This window comes from Dysidea avara, chromosome 12 (genome assembly GCF_963678975.1).
Source record: "Dysidea avara chromosome 12, odDysAvar1.4, whole genome shotgun sequence".
NCBI lineage: Eukaryota > Metazoa > Porifera > Demospongiae > Dictyoceratida > Dysideidae > Dysidea > Dysidea avara.
The window spans coordinates 6,590,289-6,613,307 of NC_089283.1; the positions used below are offsets into that span (position 1 = coordinate 6,590,289).

Sequence of the window (23,019 nt, forward strand, 5' to 3'; positions counted from 1 at the left end):
AGAAATCACTAACATCACTACTCATCAACACTGCACTCCAAGCCTTGTTAAGCATTGATTTACCTACCTTAAACTGTTTGGAATTGTGGTACTCCTTGTTGTGCCATAAATCTATGTAAACACAAGATGAATTCTTCTGTTGTCATGTCCTCGACAAGTTCAAGATGAATTGCTCAGACAGCGAGGCAAGTCAATAAACATGCCCATACTTTCTTCAAAACAACTTCTGTGTCTTGTTCTGATGTCTGTACAAACTGTTTTATGTATAGTGGTCCAAAGTAATCAACGCCTGTGAATTCAAATGGAGCTGACCTCGCAACGTGTTCTCGCGGTAGAGGTGGCATTTCAGGCATGGCAAAGGGGCCTCCTTCTGTCCTTTTACAAATCAAACAACTATTCAGTATCTGTTTTGTTAGGGCACGCCCTTGGGGAATCCAGAACTCGTGTCATGTTTGTGCTAATGTTTGTGAAACTCCTGAGTGTAGGACTCTCTTATGGTAGTATGCAACTACCAACTTGGTGAAGTACTCTTTCTTTGATAAGATCTTAGGACTCTTTGCTCCCTATGTCAGTTCAGTATTTGCAAATCTTCCGTAACACCTAATAATTCCATTCTTATCCAGCTGGAGGTTCAATTGGGTCTGCAAAGTATCTTTTCTTTCCTTTTATGAGGTTTTTAACGGTTTCAGAGTAATGTTTTCATTGGATGTGGAGTTCCCACAGCAATTTCACTTTCTGTATCTCATTAGTGCTGAGAGGTACAGTTATGGGATCCTTCTTTTTCAGTTTGTTACTAAATCGTAACATCTAAGCTGTAACCCTCAGTAGTTTGTACAAGGATGAATACCTTCTTTCGTCAATATCTGAGAGGTTAGGTCTCTTTATAGGCTCCTCTGAGGGATTCTCCACAGACACAAGTTTAGCTTCATAGTTTATACAGGACCTTATTGCATTTAACCTCACTTTGTGATTCTCTTTTGGAGCTTTCATCAATAATCACCTCCCATGCTTAATGTTTCTCGTCAAACAAAGTGGTCCTTTCCACCATATAGAAGACAGTTCTTCTGGAGACTTTCCTCTGGTGGCCATGTCTGCTGGATTATCCTCCGACAAAACATGAGAAAATGTTACTGCTTCTGAAGTTCTGATTTCTTTGACTCTGTTAGCAACAAATGCTGATAAACGTTTAGATATCTCTAACCAATACAACACACACACCAAGTCAGTAAACAGGTGACATGGTACTTCTCGATGAAGTTCCTTCCGCACAAACTTCAAGGCTCTCACACCAATAAGTACTCCTAAGAGCTTTAATCGAGGAATAGTTGTTTCTTGTGGCACCAAACGTGTCTTAGAGAAAACTAAATCTGTTTTGCAGGTATCGCCAATCAACTGGTATAAGTAGATGGTAGTGTCATATGCCATCCCCGAAGCATCACAAAAATACACTAGGTGGTATTTAATCAAATCAGGTTCCTCACAAATGCAGATGTATCTTGGTAAATGATATGATGAATGGCTCCAAGTTACTTACTGATGACCTCCCATTCCTCCATACATTCATCATTCACCTTCTCATCCCAATTACACTTATTAACCCATAGCTTCTTCATAGCTTTTAAAACAATAGGTGTGAAATACCCTAGAGGATCAAAGATAGAAGATATGCATTGTAAAATCTCTCTCTTGGTTGACAGACTTGACACAACTTGGCTTCAGTATTCGAACTCACAGGGACTGAAAGTGTATCATCAAGCAGATTCCAATTGACTCCCAGTACTTTTTGATTTGGTCTAGTTACCCGGTCTGACTGTGGGGCAAATTCAATGAATTCCTTTGAGTTGGATGCCCACTCTTGCAAGTTCATTGAGGCAGATTCAAACAGACCTTTAGCCTTAGTATATAGTAATTTACCCTTGTCAACTGTGTCAACTCTGGTGATCAAATTATCTACGTAGATGTCTCTGTGTAAGTCCTTAGCGATTGGATTATTGCTATTCTGTAAGTGGCAGGGATCGTCGCTCCCAATAAAAAAGGACTCGATATAACTATGAAAAGTACTCTACAGAATCTGTATACCTGCAATTTGTTATCCAAAAACTGGTGTTGGTTAGATCTTTAAACCAAACAAATCGGGTGACATCTCGATCACAAACCTGAAGTCCTACATTCAAAAAAGCCTTCTCTATATGTGACCAGATTTGCGAAAAGGGGTCTTCCACACACATCCAATTTTATAAACTTGGAAGACCATAACTTAGTGTTCAAGAAAGATACAAACCTGAAATTTTCTCCATCTCTTAACCTATATTGGTGCTCTTAGTTGACCACATTTCAAGACAATACCTTTTTTCAATCTCAAGTTATGAGTCGTAAAAGTTCATAAATTGGATGTGTGTGGAAGACCCCATTTCGCAAATCTGGTCACATATCTGCTATTATGCCAGTAGGAGACATTCTACATCTAAGCAACAAGCCATACAAATTTGGGAGCATAACAGGGCCTCTGTAAAGGCAATCATTCAAACTTTTCTCACCCTTTCTGGTCTTATCCGAGGCATCGTATACTATGCGCATTTTGATGGTATTCTTGGATGGAGTTATTATTGCATGGTGTGGTATGTAGTGTTTAATTGGGCCTTATTCTGAGTTGCTTGTTACTTTCTCAATTGCTCCTTTGCTAAGCTTCTCTTGTATGATTTTGTCATACTGTTCAAGAAATTCTGGAGATCTTGACAATTTCTGTGACATTGATCTCGGGTGGCCCACTGCCAACTGATAGTCCTGGGGTAATTCTGGTGACCTCTCTTTTCACAGCCACGTAACTAAGTATTGACCATCTGCAAACACAACAGTTTTGTTGAAGTGAGATATCGCTTGATCATCATCTGATGTAGTAGGTGACTCCCTTATCCCCAAAGACTCTAAATCCCAAAATTGTTCTACGTAAGTTGGGTTGCGTGAATAATGGAGTGTCAACACTGGTGAGCATGTGGGTAGTTGATTTGACACCTTTGGGTGGTATTCCCATGAACACAAGCCTGGCCTTAAGTCAATCTCCAATGAGCATCTCTACAGGATAGCGCTCTGATTCAGTTGGAAGCACATCAGCTAGTTTGCTCTCCAACCCCTCTGACTTAATGAAGGTGTTGGTCTAACAGTGTTTTCGAGTTATCCTCTCCGTTATGTTAGGGACTACACTGACATCCAAGGTAATTTGTTTGCCATCCTTTAGTAAGAGTTGCAATTCACTAGGTCTATATTGGAGATACTTAGGTCTCTCAGTGCCAAATGTTACCACAGCAAGTTTTTCGGTTGCTCTCAAGTGTAGGTTCAAGTTCCTGGCTAGGGTTTCCGTGACATATGTCCTCTGGCTCCCTGAGTCTAACATTATACAGATATATGCCAAAGGACTACCCAATGAGTTTGTCACCACAGATGTAGCTGTCTGCATTTGAATTAACTTGGCTACCTGAACTCAATATAATCTCTTCAACTTTAACTACGTTACTAATATTCTGAGGTTCTGTGGTTGTAGTTGTATTCTGGGGGGCTGTGTTTGAATTCTGGTCAGGACTAGGAAATAATTTAAGACAAAGGCTTCGATGGTGACCTGATTTTGCCACAATGAGCACACAGTCGATCTCTCTGACAGTCTTTCAACAAGTGCCCCTTCTTTAGACATTTATAGCAAAAGCCTCTCAAATTTTCTTTTCTGACCTGAAATGTTGTAAACTTACTACAATCGTCAGACCTGAGTCTTGCTTCTCTGAGTAATTACTTAATTTAAAACTTGCATATTTTTTTCTTTATTTACCTTTTAAAATTTCATTTTTCTTGAAATGCATGCTTGTGCAAACTAGGTGGAGTTTTGCTGAGATGGTTACTGTGTCAGCCATTGTTATGTATTTCATTAGATACAGACTCTCAAGCAAAGGGAAGTATTAGTATCACACCATCGAATGACAAGCTCACTTCAAGTACTATTTCCATAGAATTTCATAAAGGAGAGTTCCTGAATCAGGAGGTTAGTAGTGTTTATTAATTGATGACTTAATGCACTGTGGAGATCATAGGTTGATGTTTATGTCAGCATTGCTTGTGATAGTCTTGATTTAAGATATGGAGCAAAGACACCATTGCTACTCAAGGCTTATTATGGTTATGTTAAAAAGTGTGGAAGGATTCCTGTTGGCAAGATCGCTGTGATTGAGTCTGGTTTTCTTACTAGCAAGTGGATATTTTATGCAGTTGGATTAAAATATGACAGAAAAAACTCTAAACAGGTAAGTAACTTATAGTACGTATGTATGTACATATTGGACTGGGCCCTGAGAAAACCAAAAATGAAAGTTGAATTTTATTGTATTATAAGAAAAATACATTTTAACCAACCAGATGATTAGTGGTGTCAGTAAAGGTGTCAAGAGCAGACACGTGCGGGTTGGCTACATGGGAAGGGTTAGGCCCAGTGGTGGGAAACAGGCCGTACACCTTTATATGTAGCTTCCATGTATGGCAAACTCAGTGAATTCCTACACATTTTAGGTCATGCAGAAGATTCTGTTGAAATGCCTGAAGGCATGTGATAGACTAAAGGCCTGCTCTATTGCTTTTCCTGCCCTTAGCAGTGGTGGTCTTAACTTTCCACATGATATTGCTGCAGATATTGTTGTAAACACACTTGAATCATATTTACAATCTAACTGTACCACCACCAACATTAAAACAGTAAAATTGATGGTTTATATGGAGGATACTTACAGGCTGTATGCAAAATTTCACAAATTATTGCCAAGAATACCTGATGATAACACAGAAACACAGCCTACCAACATTTCTAAAGGAACATTATTTGCTAAACCACTTAAACGAGCCCCAGCACCACTTAAGTCTTCTCACAGTACTGCAACTCATATTGTAGTCAAGTCGTTCATGGTTGGATATGTGAAGGCTGAAACAACAGAAGGAGATTTCACTGAAGACGACAGTGATGTCATGGTAAACTCAAAGGTGAAGAATGGATGGTCTGGAGTAGCAAGTGCTACGTTGCACAAATGTGGTCCTGAAGTGCAGAACATTTATGATGATTTTGTTTCACAAGGGTGTGAAGAAAGAGTGTGTGTTAAGTATTCCACTGGTGGTGTGAAGTGTAAGCATGTCATTCATACTATTGTTCCTAAAAGTCAGAAATGGCTACTTGGGAAAATGATTGCCACATGTTTAGCATATGCTGAAAAACTTCAGTGTAGTTCAGTTTCATTTCCAGTTATTGATACAGGTAATGTAGATCATGATTTAGATGATGTCACTTACAGTGTACGCAGTTCTATCTTTTTGTTTGACTTGGCCCAATCATTACATGTTGAGAACATTAGCAATGTTTGTTTGCAGAAGACAGTATGCCAGTTGTTCAAAGATAAGTTTCTTGAACAATTAAGTGAAACTGGTAGTGGTGTTGAAGGAGTGGCCAGTGGTGGACAAGATATGCTACTAACTTCACCACAGTCTAAAGCTCCAACCTTGCCTCTTTCCATGCAGATCTCTACAGCAGATGAGATGAAGGTGGAAAAGACTACAGATCAATTAAAACACATTAATGATGAACAGTATACAGTACACAAATTGTTTGATCAATTTGTTCCCAAACTATCTTGTAAGGATATAGATGCAATAACAAGAATGTCTAAACATAGGCATGTAGAGATTAGCATTGAAACTACTAATAATCTCAGTTATATTCAGTTAAGAGGAGATCGTGATGATGTAGCCAATTTGAAGTTTGAAATTCTGCAGGTCCTAAGTCATGCTCATTTAGTGGAATCGACAAAGTATATAGCAAAATTGTTTTATGACAAGGTCAAATGGCAGTGGTTAGATAGTGACAACAAATATAAGGATTATGAAGTACTAACCAACTACCATATTGAACAGGCTTATTGCTACAATAGAGATATGATTTTCATACACAAAGAGGTTGGGGAGTTTAATTTTAACAAGATGGAGATGTTGAGTAGGGACCTGTCGATTTTGCCAGCAAAATTTTTGGCATAATGGTTGGGTAAAAGCAATGAGCAAAATGCTGGCATAATAGGTGCAATTTTTGTGAAGTGGGCATAAAAATTGCACAAAAGATCGAGATACTCTAATAGAACAGTCAGACATGCTAAAATATCGACAGTGCATAGCTAATTGTTACAGGAACAACAAGTGACAATTGAGGTACCCTAATAAAACAGTCACAGATGTTAAGCAATATTAGCTGGCTTCTTGCTTTCCATGTTAGAAGTAATTTCTGATCGAGATACTCTAATAGAACAGTCACTTTAAGGCGAAACTGTAGCTTTGCACTTGGAATATTCAATTAACAAAGATCGGTGCTGAGCAAAATTTATAATTGTTGAGCAAAATATGGAGCATAATAGGTAGAAAAAAAGCAAAATAGTACCTAATGTTGAGGTACCAATCGGCATACAAAATAAAAAGGATTAATGTTCAAGATCTTATAAAATATGGTATGCATTATGTTGCTTACTAATTAGCACCCTGGCTACACACTGAGATCTTGCTATTTAAAGTAACATTTTTAGAGAGTGATATTGCAACTTTTCAAGGTTGAGATTTTCTAACAAAGAAATTCTAATAAAACAATCATGTATTTATTTGTGACATATACCTTCATATGACAATGCTGGAACATATATATTTCTTTATTGTGCTGCTATTTATACAACAGTTGGGAACTGTGGCCAAAATTATAGTTGTATACATGTAGTTGTATAATGGGGCCACAGTATACAGATTGAATAGCAACAGATCTAGAACAATGGTTATGAAGCCTATATTATACGTAAGTCATGTAACTATATATGTGTGCATTTTGAATCTCTACCATGCATGTGACTAAACCAGATCCCAACAATCCTCTTTAGTCTAATCATTTCAGTGATTAAAAATCAATCTGATACCAAGTAGCTATATAATATTATTCTGTTGGACAGTCCACTATTATACAATAATTCTAAAATCCAATACTGCAATCCATTTCTGCCAGGCTTTCTCCTTGTTAATTTCATATATAGCCGGATCCTCCTAGAATCATGCAATGTTAACAGATTAGCTGATATGTGTGTCAAGTATTTATACGATCTTCTGCAGTAAGATTTTATTATTATTATTATTAACACTTTACAGTAAAGATGTGATTAGGGACCAGCTGATTATGCTCATTATTTTACCTATTATGCTATGCTGCACTGCTCAAATATTTACCTATTATGCTTAAATTTATGTTCAATACTTATCTATTATGCTCAAATTATGCACAATTATTTATGCATCAGTTCTCATACTCTGCTAGAACAGTCAGCTATGTGATTGTTCTATTAGAGCTACTGACTGTTCTATTAGAGTATATCGATCTTTCTGTGATAGCTATTTTGATAAGCAAGACTATTACACAAATATTCTACCTATTATGCTAGCATTATGCTCAATGCTTTCAGGTACCTATTATGCTCATAATTATGCCAGCCGTGATAATCGGCGGGTCCCTAGATGTGATGTGTATGTATATATTTGCTACCAATCATGATTTATGCACCATTTATCAGTCATGCATCTAATAACGTATTAAGTTCTAATTAACCAGAATGAAGCACACAAGACTTAGCAGTAACAGCTGCAGCATGCAGCCAGCATCACTGACACAATAATAAGTACTTAATGAAAGTGCTGATGCATCTGCAGGCACAGATCTAAAATTTCAAAAGGGCTGGGGATACCGGACATTTGTAAATGGGTAGTTAAAATAGTGGCAATGATTGATAACTACAACTATGAAGCACACTCTGCATGTCTCAGCACACGGAGTATGCTCAATCTAAGGGGAGGTCTGCTGGTGGGGACATGAGTCCAAAGAAAAAAATTTACAAGCTAGCTACTGAGATAATAATTTTGACTTAAGTGGTTCAATATCATTGTAAACATTATAGGATAATTCTCTATGCTAGCTGTCATAAAAGGGACACAGCCAGTGTTTTATAATTACAGTCTTGAAGAACCAGAAAGGGAGAGAGATGGGTATCAGCTACACATCCATGCATGATGAATAGTACTGAAACAAATTAGAAGCCGGTATATAGTGTGCTCTACAGTCTCCGCATAGTTTGAACTATATTGTACAACTGAGCAGCTACAGTTATAGGAATAGGGGGCTTGTGTGCATGGTAAGTGTCAGTGGAGGAAGTAGGTAGACTCACTATATATGTGTGGAGTAAATGTATTGTTTTCTATATAAATATATTCTTTAAGCAAAGTAATGTGTGGTGCAGAAGACCCTGTCATATGTTGCATGGAGATAATTGACTAGATCTACAACACACATTTCAGGTCCAAAATTTAATTATGACCACCAAAATATATCAAAAACTATACATTAACAAAATTAAGAAACTTGACATATGCACGCAATTATGATATAATATCAATATGGAGTCTACAGATAGTAACTATTCACTCAAATAGTATAAAACATTTGGTGTTAAAGTCACTGCTTGTTCAATAAGCGTTTGACAGATACGTTGGTTGGTTTAAGAGATAAGGAAGTGCAGAAGAATCATGAAGAGCATCTCTGTTTGTTGCTCTAAAGCCACTTTCTGCTGCTGGTTCTCCATTGTATGGTACATTGCCAATTTTAAGTGGAATCTCAACATGAAGGTCAATGGCACGAGGAATTCCAAGTGTTACGGTAAGAACATATGAAACAGTTAAAATATGAATATCGATAGTGGGAATAGTGGAAGGAACTAAAAGTAATTTATTGTTCCAATTAGATGAGCCATGAGCCTCAATACCGATATCTTCTATCCTTTCAATGTTTTTAGTGTGACATCTGGATTTACCACAAGCAAACATAGTAACTACTTGCTTTAACGTAGCCCGTACGCTGTTCACCCTTCTATTGCTATGATTATCAGCTTCAGTACTGATTGAGATTGATTCACCAGGGCAGTACGCTCCTCTGTCAATAGTAGCTGATAGTGTGAGAGGACCAGATGCACACCAAAGGCAACATAAAGTCTTTTCTTTTGACTTTGACGATGGACTCATTAGCCTGGGTTTGTTCACATCAACAATTTCATTAACATTGATGATCCTCTTAGTGTTGTGGTTTAATTTCAACCCTGATCTTACAATAGTAGCTTTCAATGAATAATGAATATACCCAGTAGGTCCAAAATCACTCTCATATGATGACGGCAACCTACCATCTGTTGGCAGTTGAAAGCGGAAAGGAAACTCGTGTTCACCAGATGCCATTTCTTCTGAATCACTACCATTGCCCCATAAATGTACTGTCATGTCTTCAAAAAAACTAACAGCAGCTGAACAATTGGTCTTATCTTCAGTCCAGTGCACATATGCATTTCCTGTCAGAACAATTTTAAGTCGCTTCATCAACTTCGGTTTTGACAGTTCGAGAACGACATTCCCTTCAATGACCGATCCAGGGAAGTAGGTCTCGTTGTTACCCAACAAATTGATGGTAAAGACTCGAGGGCCCATTAGACACTTCACTCAAATGACAAGATACAACACACTCACATCTCGACCTCATTTTATACTACTTCTCAAGAATCCGCAGACACAACAAGAATCCGCAGACACAACAGTGGACTAACCATTTCTTGCCCAACTACTGATTTCACCGGATATATGTGAGCGTTTTTTTTTCCCGCCTAGCTACCACCCCCATGCAGCACAAAAAGGCATGTGTGCTGCAGCTGGACACAACTGAAACAACAATAATGGGGACAAGTAAAAGTCCCTAGGGCCACTTACAAGGCCCAGTTCCGGGAAAGCATCAGATGATCTGTAAGAGATGGAACGGCTTCCCGGATGCACATAGTTGCAGCATAGATATTAGAGAGACGATGTACTCTAATATCTATGTTTATATCGTGTGATACTAAAAATGGCCGTTTTGTTGTCTACGATGAAAGTCCATTCTCTGCCTTTTAACCAGAGGAGGTACGACACGAATTAAGCGCTATTGAAAAGAATTCACAGTAATTGCATTCTTCAAAATTAAAATTTCGGAAAATCAATCCTTAGACAAGATTTGATGAACTGCAAAGCTACGTAGACACTTGTGCAGTTGATTTTCACTGGTTCTCTCTTCCCAACTTGCTGCTTGGCTTGATTTCGTACGGTTAATTATTCATCACGTGACGGTGTCACAGTTATATATGTTTCCCTGGGTAACGTGTTTCCCGCACACATATCACTAGGGATCCGTGTTTCCCACCAAAAGCTGTCAGTGATATGTGTTTCCCGTAGCGATTTTTAAAAATATTTCACCGCACACACACATCCCTAGGGATTCGTGTTTCCCCGCACATATATCACCAGGGATCCGTGTTTCCCACTAAGATATAGCCATCGTACAGTAACTCCAAGGTCCTATGGCTAGTTGCAAACAGTACGCGATCCAACCATTCAGTAGATATATTGCTATCTAGCTAATAGACACCCATGCATATAATAGTTAGCTAACTAACTATATAGCTACTATATAAGCTAATACAATAATTATACTAGCTAGCTACACTAACAATCAGAACTATAGTCATTTAAAATAAACTTTGTTGCTCTTCTCTGGACCTGCTCAATAAGTGTGATGTCCTTGACATGGGGCGGATCTAGGATTTATAAAAGGGGGGCTAACTCAAGATACTAATCTCTTGGGTAGAGGTGTGCAAAGCACACTTCCCAGCATGCCAAGCATGCTGGAACTAGGGGGTCTGGGGGCATGCCCCCCAGGAAATTTTGAAAAATAGATGCTAAAATACTGCAATTTGGAGACATTCCCACATAAAATTCACACTATATTCTGCCTGTAGATTATATATACTGCCTTTAGATTATAGGTATGGTTATCTGAAGCATTTTGCTAATGGAAAAGTTTGGGTAGGTACAGACAACCAAGTACATGATGCACCCCTCTCACAATTGCACAACACTGAATAGGTGCATGTTAGAATAAGAATGTTAAAAGTGGAAAATTTTGAAATTTGAACAATACAAAATTGAATCTGAGAGCATTTTCAATGGAAATTGTGTACCTGAATTAAGTATTGCCATACATATTAACTACACAAGTGGATGAATGAAGCCCTTTAAACAGACCAATGCACTTCATTGTATGTATAGGTGCAGGCAGATTTGGAAAACATTTCATAACAGAACCAACTACATGTTTCCAGTGAATGTTCTATTAGAGTAGTTAGCTGACTGCTCTATTAGAGTATCTCGATTTTGTACACCTCCAATGCTGATCCAGGTCATTGTTGCATAAACTTTAGCATAAATCCACTGATAATACCTTGGAAAGATGTTTATAAGGTGGTTTTATGAGTATTTGTATTATTAGTGATCATATAATTATGCTAAGACAAAATTTCATCATTATAATTCTCAGCATCATATTGATCAAGTAAAGCCTAAATATGAAGGGGGGCTTCAGCCCCCCTCCCCTAATCCTCCCCTGCTTGATATGGTTAGGTTTCCAAATCACTGAACAGTATATAACTTGCGATCTCACTAAGGAAATATACAAAGTTCTCTTGGCTGTCACTGTTTGATGCTTGCTAAAGCTGCGATGGAGCAGTCCTAGCATTCTGTAGGTCTTAGGGATTATGTTTTTGTAGTGTTGATCCCAAGATAGGTCTGATGATATTATAATACCGAGATTTTTATGTGAACTATTTGTTAAAACCTGTGTGTCAGCTATTTTGTAATTAGTGATGACTTTTGCATTAATATATAGGTGGACACTCTTTTTTGATATGATATGATTACAGGAAAAAAAGGCATAAGTCTGTGAGTCCTGCTCATGTACAAAAAGAAAATAATCATTAGATATGATAATTATCAAATAAAATCTTAAAGCTATTTACAGAGTTAGTTGACAATACTTCATTAGGTAGACTATTCCAAGCATTTATTGATCTTATAGAGAAGAAATTACTTTGAACAGATCTTTGTGCATGTGGCTTGAACAATTTGAGACTGTGTCCTCTTGTTATGCTAGACAATTGTTGGTGAAAAAACAATTCAGACTGTAAGCTGACATTGCCATGTAAAATATTGTACACCATCAACATATCTGCACGATGTCTTCGGTAAGATAGTGAAGGAAGATTTAGAGTACTTAGACGGTCATCATATTCTAAATTAAAAAGTTCTGGAATACATTTTGTAGCTCTTCTTTGTACCTTTTCCAACATCTGACAGTCACCAATATAATTAGATCCCCAGACAACATTGACATACTCCATCACTGGTCTTACTAGAGATTTATTAAGTATAGGAAGTGATCTGGTGTTTAGTGAGTTGAATGTTCTTTTAATAAGTCCTAAAATACGGTTAGCTTTGTTTGCAACAGCAGTTGTTTGACTTTTTGGATTAAAGAACATATTATATCTCGTACTCCACAAAGTTGCTGAGTCTAAATCATTTTGAAACAGTGAAATATCTCCAGGACTACAAACAGTATTATAAATCTTGGTGTCATCAATGAATAGTAAAGTTTTACTGATGGTAACACAAGATGGTAAATCATTCATGTAAATAATGAAGAGTATAGGGTCCCAAATTACTCCCTTGGGGAACCCCAGATAGAACTGGCAAGGGGGTAGATAATGACTAACTGCATGCCAAAGCTGTAGCTACATTGATTAGTTATACATAGCTGCAATCACATGATTTACTCTATATAGCTAGAGATAGTATTTTATTGTATACATGTACTTGTAGCTACTGTTTTATTAAACTGATGCTATAGCTACATAGCCAAATCACAGCACAGTTTAGCAGTTATAGTTGAATACCAGTGAATGGCTTGATTTCCTTCATCAACATGTATAATTATAGTATTAGTTGTTTAGGTATGGCTAGCTATCATTATTAATAGTGCATGCGCGCCTATATGCTAACACTACGTACGCTGCACATGACTTTATAAAGGGGAAACATATTACCCGGGGAAACACATATCACTGTGACTTGTAGGTCGCTAGCGAGTTAGTGATATGTGTGCGGGGAAACACGGATCCCTAGGGATATGTGTGCGGGAAACACGTTACCCGGGAAAACATATATCACTGTGACAACGGTTCCTCCAATAGGCTGTGTATATCGAAACTGAACCACTGGGGGTAGACTGCACCATTGAATTAAGCATAAGAAAAGAGTTCGACCGGCACGTATTTTTCTTTAATACCCCCACGAAATAGCTTCCCTGTACAAAACATATGCGCTCACGTGTGCGTGTCGTACCTCCTCTGCCTTTTAACCGTCTGTAATAGTGAGTGGTGAGGCTGTATACAATGTTATTATCACGTATTTGCACAATATAAGGTAAGCGGGGATAACTTCGTAAATATTTTGCTTTTTCGTTTATAACTTTCGATCTACTGAATCGATTTTAACCAAAGTTCGTTATGTTTAGCGCGTACATATGTACTCTCAGCATACCAACTTACAAGAGATTTGAGCTTATTGCTGAAGAGATATAGCACTAAACATCCGGTGGTGTCAAAAAACGCGTTTGGGAGTAACTTCGTGAATTTACGTATTCTCGTGTTCTCCCTATAGAGTCCGCGATTGTTGTCAGAAAGAAGTTGCACACAATGCTTAGCTAGTTCCAATGGCGGATCCAGCATGGGGCATTTGGGGCAAATGCCCCCCCCCCCCCACCTTGTGGAGGAGCCAGCCATGCTTCTGATTAAGCTAGCTACTAAACTTTGTGTCAGGCCAAGATTAGTTTATTAACATTACAAATTCATCTGAAACCAAAGCGAACCAAAGTCAAACTAGCAGTGAAATTGCCACCCATCACCTTCGTGCGTACTAAGCACCTCTAAAAATAATTATCGTGTTGCTGGTTTAAGCCAATTCAGGACATCCAGATCCTTTTAAACAGCTTTTAAGACTTCACAACCATCCGAAAAGGCCAAAATGGCAAAAATCAACTGTGAGACACTACTAAGTGGTGATTATTTGCTGATTCAAAAATGCATCAACTAACAAGAGAATCTAGCTCTCCCCAACCACCTACAACTTAGCCTGTTTGTGCCCCTTCCCTTGCCAGCTCCTGGATCTGCCCCTGTGTTCCCTGTGCTTTTCTACGCCGATAGAATTGAAGACAAGTTAGAGAACAATTTGTATGGATCGGATAATCAAATCTCGGTTGATTAGAATAGGCAGTATACTTAACAGATGGTTGATTTGGGAAGGAATTTTCCTTATAGAAGTGATTAGTAGTAGGTTTTGGTATGCCTATTAAGTTTTCGAAGTGGATATTTAGCCGGTCACCAGTCACGGTTCAAATATTTATTTAGCCGGTCGTTTGTTGGGAAGTGTCAACTATAACTCTAGTATCAAACACACTAGTTGTCTCGAACCCACACATTCAGATTTAGAGTACCAACGCTCTACTACTGTACCACCGGTGCTTGCTGGCTACTCCTCTTGTTTTTGTACTATTTAATGTTACAAATATAAAATACTATATAGTCTAACTATACCACTGAAGAAGAAACCAAAGCTGAACCTGACCCTAACCCTAACACTAACCTGACGTTTGCCTGTTAACTGTAATGATGACTTTCACTGCCTGTATGAAGGTAAGTTTTTGGGTGAACTCGCCTCGAACTCACCCAAAAACTTACCTTCATACAAGCAGTGAAAGTCATCATTACGGTTAACAGGCAAACGTCAGGTTAGTGTTAGGGTTAGGGTCGGGTTCAGCTTTGGTTTCTTCTTCAGTGGTATAGTTAGACTATATAGTATTTTATATTTGTAACATTAAATAGTACAAAAACAAGAGAAGTAGCCAGCAAGCACCGGTGGTACAGTGGTAGAGCATTGGTACTCTAAATCTGATTGTGTGGGTTCGAGTCTAGGTCATGTCACAATTTTTTTCTACGTTTCTTAAACCTTTTTGTGTCACGATTTTTTCTAAGTTACTGTTTTATGGTTACTGTTCCATCTATGCAATTAGGCTAGTCATAGCCTTTTAAACTGTGATGGTTATGTAACCAAGCTGATAATTCTGTTACCAAGGTTAGGGTTTCTTTGAGAACAAAGTGCGATTAAAATTCAAAAGAAATCTTAACAAGACTTGTACAGTTGGAATTATTATGATAATTTGAAATTATAGATATCAAACAATTTAAAAAGATTCAAACAGCATCAGTTGTTTTTATTGTGTGTATCTTTTGTCAAGTTACCTTTGATGTACAACTGGTGGGTATGTGTTAATGCGCATAACATCTGTGTGCCACTGAGAAGTAACGCATGTGTGTAACATGGTGTATATGTCATCTATGAGTATGACCGCTTTAACCATAGGTGATGGATTTGTCAGTAAGAATAAAATTTGAGTATGGTGATGAAAGAAGGTATACGTTGTCTACATTTAACTATTGTATGTACATTATGGAATATTGTGTGATTGTATTGTGTAGTGTTGTATTGATGAAGTTACCGTTAATGTTGGAAGATATCAAGGAACATGTAACGAAACGATTTAGTCAAAAGTTACTCATACATTACTCTGATGCTAAGGTGTGTGTTGGTGTGTTGTTTGTGTGTGCGCGTGTGTTGTTTGTGCGTGTGTGTGTGTGTGTGTGTGTGCATGTTTGTTTTGTGTATGTAGTGTGTGTAGTATACTGTAGTGTTTATGCACTATCATAGTGTAGTGTAGTGTAGTTTGGTGTGTGTGTATGTGTGTGTGTGTGTGTGTGTGTGTGTGTGTGTGTGTGTGTGTGTGTGTGTGTGTGTGTGTGTGTGTGTGTGTACACAAACACTTCTCTTTTTTGTGTGTCTGGCATTTGTGTGTGTACATACCCAAACTCACACAACATATGGCATACCATCACAAACCATATGTGTACCCTACTTGGCACCGTATACAGTATACACCATCAATAGATGTCTGTTACCACCCACAATGGGATAACTTTGGGTTGCTTGTTCATGTATATGTTTTCCAGCACTTACATGTGCCAACCAACAGCATGCATAGAACCTGTTAGTGTGGATACTTGAAAAATGATAACTCTGTGTACATATTCTAAACAGTTATTTGATTGAAGTCCCTTTGTATCCCTTAGTGCACTGGAAAATCAAGACACATTTGAAATCAGGACTTTTGACTGTCTCAAGATAAGTAGTTCTAAATAAAGAGGTGCCCCTATTTTAATGCTTATAATATTATAAATACCTGAGTTGGAATCATTAATGGTGTCCATATTAAGGATTTTTTCATGCTACATTATATGTGTCTGCATGCTCCTACAATAGAGGGCTGATTCTTCTATTACATTAGGCATATATAAGTAGGAAATTTAAAGTTGTGAATTGGATGCAGTGTTGTTGATAATAACAGATCGGCACTCAATAGCTAGCTTAGTTGTTTGATTGTTGAGGAATGCTTTTATAAGAATATTCACTTCCCTCATAGCCAGTTAATAATACAATTGGTCCTTGAAATATTCTTGTTTTGAAATGTTTCAAAACATCTGTTCTTGCATTTCTTTGTAAACTATTTTACAATCAAGTTAACCTCAGGGTGTTCCATTGGTCAATGATTTCATCAATTGTTTTGTGCCAGTGGCCACAATTCTTCCCACAATTGATTTTCCTAACTGAATTGTATTAACCAACTTGTTGCTATGGAGACAGCTGTAGTACTGTGTGGTCTATTGTGTTAATTTTTAATATAATTTTTGTTTATAACTTTATTCCAATTTTATGAGGTGAATATTTTTGTGTGTGTTGGTGTCTGTGTGTACACTGTGTACATGTGAGTCATCACCTATGCTCAGTTGTTTCCTTGGGTAAGAAGCTTTGCTCACATTGCTTCAGTCTACCTAGCTGTAAATGGTGAGACAAATACCAACTCTCCACATCTTGCATAACTGGTGGGCCCACATTTTTCCTATGAGGCATGGAAAAGCCTCTTATGGGGTACTAGTCTTGCCCTCAGGGTCGTCTGTCTATGCTGACTCCAAAGTATCTGAATAATGCACAGGTGTCCAGTGTTTCTGTAAACATACAGCCAAATTCTTTGTTGTTTTTTAAAATTGTAGTGTGCTTACCATGTGTATGTTGTATCTGGTTTTGTTTATGTGTACCTGTCTGCAGGCAGTTTGTCTGCCCATATATGTCATGCACTGTTTTGCATATGTGAGCTCCCAGTTGTTGTTATTTACACCGTCTCTTCATTACTCTAGACTAAGAGTGTTGTTCCAATCACTAATCAAACAGAACTGGATAATGCATCAAAGCTTCATGAGTCACAACCATCAGGACCTACTATGAAACTGGTGTTGATGCAATAGTTGTCCGTACCTCGCTCACCAATGCCACATCCATCAGCATTATCTGGATTACCTATACATCACATATGTGATTGTATGAGTGTGCGTAAAGCTTGATTCTTTCACTTTCAGATGTATGCGCATACAATCATACATTATGTATGTACACACGAATGGGACTGGTGCCGACTGGTTCGAAGTCAAATCACACACACGCCCATACGCACGCACGCACGTACACACGCACGCACACACACACAAACATATACACACAACATATACACACAACATATACACACACTGTACTGTACTACATGTATTAAAATGTCACATAGGTTGGCTTACTCAACATATGGTACTTGTAGGTACTAATGTATGTTGTGTATTGCACTGTAACTTGTAAACTCTGTATTTTACAGAGTTTAAATACTGACTCTGTCATCACTTGATATTATAATTTGTACTGCATGTTGTCTTGTTGATGCAGCCCTATCATAGACCATTGGATAAGGCAGTGTCTGGTCCTTATGGACGGTAAGGCCTTTACTGTACATTAGTCAGTATTGCATGCAAGTCTGTATGTTAGAATTCTGGCCTGGTAGGTTTGAAGTTTAGTGATGCCCTGTTGTTGTTGTTTCCTTTAACAAGAAACTTTACTCACATTACTCCAGTCTGCTTAATTGGTGTTACAGTAACTGGGGAAGCAAATAATCTCACAGGTTAGGGTGCTCTGTGAGACATGATACTGCATCCTGTAGGGTACTAGTCCTGGCCGTGGCCCTGGCCCTAGGAGCACTTACTTATAGCACCTGTGTAGAGCAGAAGTGGCTTAGTGTTACACTAACATAGAAGCCAAAGGCTTTGTTTTTTTTGGTTGTGTGTCACACTGCATGGCATGTACGTACGCGTGTGTACATGTTATGTAAGTGTATAGCATGCTTTATCTGCTGTATATAAACAAATTTATTATCACATTCAGGTCAGAGTCAGCTCCAGACCATGCTAAGGATACACCAGATGAACTAGATAGACTACCCCCAGGCTATTATACTTTCCCTCCTAAAAGAAGTGAATCCCCTCCACCCGGTGAACATATTCCTGGAGAACCGCAAACTCCAAACATGACATCGGTAATGGCCAGATATTGTGAGTTCCTGTACATGCAGTATATTTATATCCTACCTTGCTGATATCGATTGTGGCTTCTACCAAACGTTTCAGCAACGTTATTTGTGTCCTAGTTGCCATGTACCTTGTCTGTCCCGCCAGTTTCGGATCGCGTGATGGTGACGCGGGTACAATTCTGTGAAGAGTTCCCTTTCGGTAAGCAAGCAGGTATCACACCAGTAAAAAATTCTTTTTAGAATGTGCCTGATAAATGCATTCTGGCTTGTCATACTATTAAAACAACCAGATAGTAGATTTATATTGCATTTTTCACATGTAATGCTCTTTAATCCTAGACGATGTCACAGGCTCCTAATTGGGCTACTCAAATTGGACTAATACGCAAGGGGAATTACTATGAAGGATTTGTTGATGACATATCATTGGTGTTGGAAACACACAAGAGACAAACTGTGACCAGTTGGGGCACACAAAGATCAACCTTCAATAAAGACAAAGAAAATGCTTCCCCTGAAAATGTAATATTGCATTGTATTGATTGTAAATTTACAAGTTCTATTTATGTAGACCAAACAGTCACGATTGTATTGGACATTGCACAATGGCCACCATGTTTCATTCAATGACACACTTTTCAATGTGATCAGTAAGAAAACTTTAGACTGCCAGTTTGGCAATTGTTACTACAAGCGAAAGGAGTCAAAGTCAACCCGTCTTTGTTTACAGGGAACTCGCAAAAGAGGATGTCCTGCACACATCAATATATATGAATATGAATTGTTCCCAGAATATCAGTTTTCAAGTGCTGACAAACATTTATCCAAAAAAGCAGAAAATGAGCAAAGGAAACAGATGATGAATGCATTAAAAGTTGCACTTTCAATAAAAGAGAAAATCAGTACTAGCAGAAAGTGGTTTGTTTCTCTACCAAATAATGATGCTCACGAAAAATCACATCCAATTGGAATATCAAGTGGAGCTGAAGTTACACAGAAAGTAAGCCCAATGATTGCCAACAAGATTGAAGACTTTGTGAAAGAAGGAATGACTGATCCATGTGAAATAAGACGAGCATTGAGTGCTTATGTCAAATCATGTGCGGTTGACTGTGCACCACAGGCTTTAGATCGGGCTTACTTTCCCACATTAGATGATATCCGTAATCATGTGTATCGTACTAAAACTGCACTTCAACTGTCAAAATTTGACCAGCAAAACCTGTCTTTGATGATTAAAGAGTGGCAGACAACTCAACCATTGACAAATCATTATTTTCGTCCATACAAAAGTGGTGGCGAAAATAAACAGCAATGCAGTGTCAATGATGAAGGTAATTCTCAGGATGAAACTAATGAGTTTCTATGGGTTCATCAAGAGCAATGGCAGAAGGATCTTCTCATTCGCTATGGTAACACAATATGTTTGATGGACGCTATGTACCGAACCACAAAGTATGACTTGCCGCTGTTTTTCATTTGCGTAACAACTAATTGCAATTACATGGTAGTAGCAGAATTTATTGTGGCATCAGAAGGAATAGATGCAATAGCAGAGGCTCTACGGATTCTTCAAGGGTGGAACCCATCCTGGAACCCACCTTACTTCATCACTGACTATTCAGATGCTGAAATTGATGCGCTTGAAGAAGTTTTCTGCAATACTATAGTGTACATTTGTGACTTTCATCGTGAACAAGCATGGACTAGATGGGTTCATGACAGGAAGCATGGTTTGTCACGAAGTGATGGTGACTTATTGTTACAAATTAATGTTGCGAGATTGTGCATGGGCACCATCAGGTGGACAGGACGCACTAGACCGGCATTACCTGGAGGCTGTAGAAACACTCTGTTCATCTTCGATTTGGGAAAACAATTCTGCTGTCCAACATTGGTTGAACAACAACTGGCTCAACATTCCCAAGGTACACATATATTGTTACCATGCAGTACTATGTATTTTATAAAATTTGTGTTTTCCCTTATAGAGGTGGGCACGTGCTTTCCGGGAAGAGAATTATCATGCTGCTTGTGAAACAAACAATGGGACCGAATCTCAAAATAAATTGCTTAAGTACAGTTATCTTCCTAAGAAGAAAGCAATGATTCTTTCTGCATTAGCCAGAGTAATGTTGAGAGTTTTTTACCAGATATGCACCAAAAATATGTGATGAATAATTTAAAGGCATCAGAATGGTATCGCCAGTACAATTCATTTGTACCAGTTTTCCTCCGGGGTAGACCTCGCACCCTCATCGCTCACTGTTTAGAACGTCAAGCTCGTGCAAAGAAGTATGATAGCACAGACATAGTACCTAGCACTCAGAAAGGTGTTTTCACTCTCATAAAGCCAAGTGGTAGGAGCCATACCATTGATTTTGGAATTGAAGGTGAAACTAGTTGCACTTGTAAGGATTGGAAAAAATGGAAGATTCCGTGTAAGCATTTTTTTGGAGTCTTCAATGCAAATAAAGAATGGGGATGGAACTCTTTACCACCGTCATATTTACAGAGCGCTTATTTGTCCTGTGACACACGTACAACATGTGGTTTATATCAGGAGTTTGGTGTATGCATATGGGAGTCATCAACAGAACAGGAAGCAGAAATAAATGAGATTAGCACAGAGAGCACTGAAATGCAACCTCAGATAACAGAATCAATTCAGTCTATTGAAGAATCACAGCAGACGTTATCACAGCCAGAAGAATGCACAAATGCATTGATTGGTTCTGACCAAGCTGAAGTAGATCTCACTGATGAGCCACCTAGGAAGAAAGTAAGCATGATCTATAACTGTCACATTATAAACATTGTTTTTATATACAGAAGAAGCTATCATTGCCTTTGGAAGTCATGAAAGTGCAGGCAAATTTGAAGAGGATTGAAAACCTAACTTATCAGTATTCTGAAGATCAGGTTGATCTTGTGACAGACCTTAACAGAGAAACAGAGGAATTGTTTAACAGATTCTAGTCTTATTTACCTAAAAAAGATGGTCTGGTGATGAGGCGTAGGGGAAATCAAAGTGTTGTCATCATGAAAAGAAAGATCCGGAAAGCTAAACTATCACTGGTTTGCTCATCATTACCTACCCCAGCAAAAAGGCAAAAACCTTCAACACAACGTGTTGGCAGTATTGCAGATCGGAAAAGGAAACTACAGGTATAAAAATCATAAATGTACTTTACATAATATTATTTATATTATACATTATTATGCTACATGGATATAGGATAGTGGTAAACATGCTGCAAGTACTACCTCAAGTGTGAAAGCATTGCGACCTAGTAAGTACATTAAAGCCACTTCTACTGAATTGTATGTTTCTCAGCCCTAACTCAGCCAAGTATACTATGTCAATAGTAGGAATTTTTTGGAATGAAGTCATACGGTAGCTAAGCTACATTGTGATTGCTGTGCCACACTTCAGTAGCCAGCTATATAATGTGAAAATATCCAGAGTCCCATACTTTGTGGTAAAGTTAAAAGTAACTTGCAACTTCACGTACTTGTAAGGTGATTACGTGATGCATGTAAACATATGCACTGAAAGCTATAGAGTCAGTCGGGCCTGAGAAACAAAAAAAAAAAATTTTAGTTGTCTACTTAATTAGTTATACTATATTCACTTAACAGGTCGCAACAAAGGATGTGGAGATTGTGATGGGTGCACAGCAGAGAATTGTGGAAGATGTAAGCATTGCAGGGATATGAAGAAATTTGGAGGCAAAGGACGAAAAAAGCAAAAGTGCTTGGCTCGTTGTTGTACCCTGCAGCATAAGAAAGTATGAATTGTATCAATAGCAGTACAAATGTCAACAATTCTGTTTACAGAACAATACAGGAGGATTTGAGGATCCAGAAAGTTCATTGAAAGATGTACAGAGAAAGCTACTACCCATATGTGCTGATGGAAACTGTATGTTTCGATCGTTTTCTGTAATAATGTATGGTTCAGAGATATTTCACACAAAAGTTCGAATGGTACTACACAAGTACATCATGGAAAACCAAAAAGATTTTAGTAAATATGTGTCTGGAGAAATGGAAACTCACTTGAAGAGCTTAATGGAGCTTGGACGATGGGGAACTCAGGTGGAATTAAAGGCAGCAGCTGGAATTACTCAACTGCCAATCTATGTTTATACGCCAACATTAAGGGCAGATGGACAGTATGCTTGGAACAAGATAGTGCCTTGCACACATTCCCCACCATTGGATACAGTTTCTATTCCTGATCACTTGAAAGATCTGGGCTTAAATCATATCGAACTATGTCACACTAAAGGGATACATTATGACATAATTGTTTGTGCAGATGGTTCATACCCTGGAGACATTCCAAAACACACCTTTTGTATGTGAAAAGTCAGCTACTGTAACACTTCATTAGTATGCAACATTAAATTACTGTTTTGTATGTATGTATGCATCATCTATCCATTACTCCATTAAATGCTCACTAATAGATTTTATACTATCATGTGTGATCCCTAAAA

General features: G+C 38.1%; 4 protein-coding genes across 4 annotated transcripts; 3 read left to right on the forward strand and 1 right to left on the reverse strand.

Annotated features, from left to right (window-relative positions):
* Positions 1–1,958: 1,958 nt before the first annotated feature.
* Positions 1,959–6,054, forward strand: LOC136241332 (protein mono-ADP-ribosyltransferase PARP14-like). Its single transcript, XM_066032525.1, has 4 exons — positions 1,959–1,968; positions 3,918–4,027; positions 4,077–4,286; positions 4,549–6,054. The coding sequence occupies exons 1-4, from the start codon at positions 1,959–1,961 to the stop codon at positions 6,052–6,054; spliced, it is 1,836 nt and encodes a 611-aa protein (XP_065888597.1).
* A 2,303-nt stretch (positions 6,055–8,357) lies between these two features.
* Positions 8,358–9,731, reverse strand: LOC136240585 (arrestin domain-containing protein 3-like). Its single transcript, XM_066031594.1, has one exon. It carries the CDS (start codon positions 9,565–9,567, stop codon positions 8,560–8,562), a length of 1,008 nt encoding a protein of 335 aa, XP_065887666.1. The 5' UTR covers positions 9,568–9,731; the 3' UTR covers positions 8,358–8,559.
* An 8,867-nt stretch (positions 9,732–18,598) lies between these two features.
* On the forward strand, positions 18,599–20,282 carry LOC136241333 (calcium-responsive transcription factor-like; the record flags this gene model as incomplete). The annotated part of the gene is made up of 3 exons (XM_066032526.1): positions 18,599–18,713; positions 18,854–19,036; positions 19,086–20,282. Coding segments are annotated over exons 2-3 (1,377 nt in total), but the record flags the coding sequence as incomplete, so codon positions are not given.
* An 871-nt stretch (positions 20,283–21,153) lies between these two features.
* Positions 21,154–23,002, forward strand: LOC136241061 (uncharacterized). The gene is made up of 5 exons (XM_066032237.1): positions 21,154–21,296; positions 21,347–21,682; positions 21,753–21,807; positions 22,157–22,305; positions 22,355–23,002. Exons 2-5 carry the CDS (start codon positions 21,524–21,526, stop codon positions 22,883–22,885), a joined length of 894 nt encoding a protein of 297 aa, XP_065888309.1. The 5' UTR covers positions 21,154–21,296; positions 21,347–21,523; the 3' UTR covers positions 22,886–23,002.
* Positions 23,003–23,019: the final 17 nt, after the last annotated feature.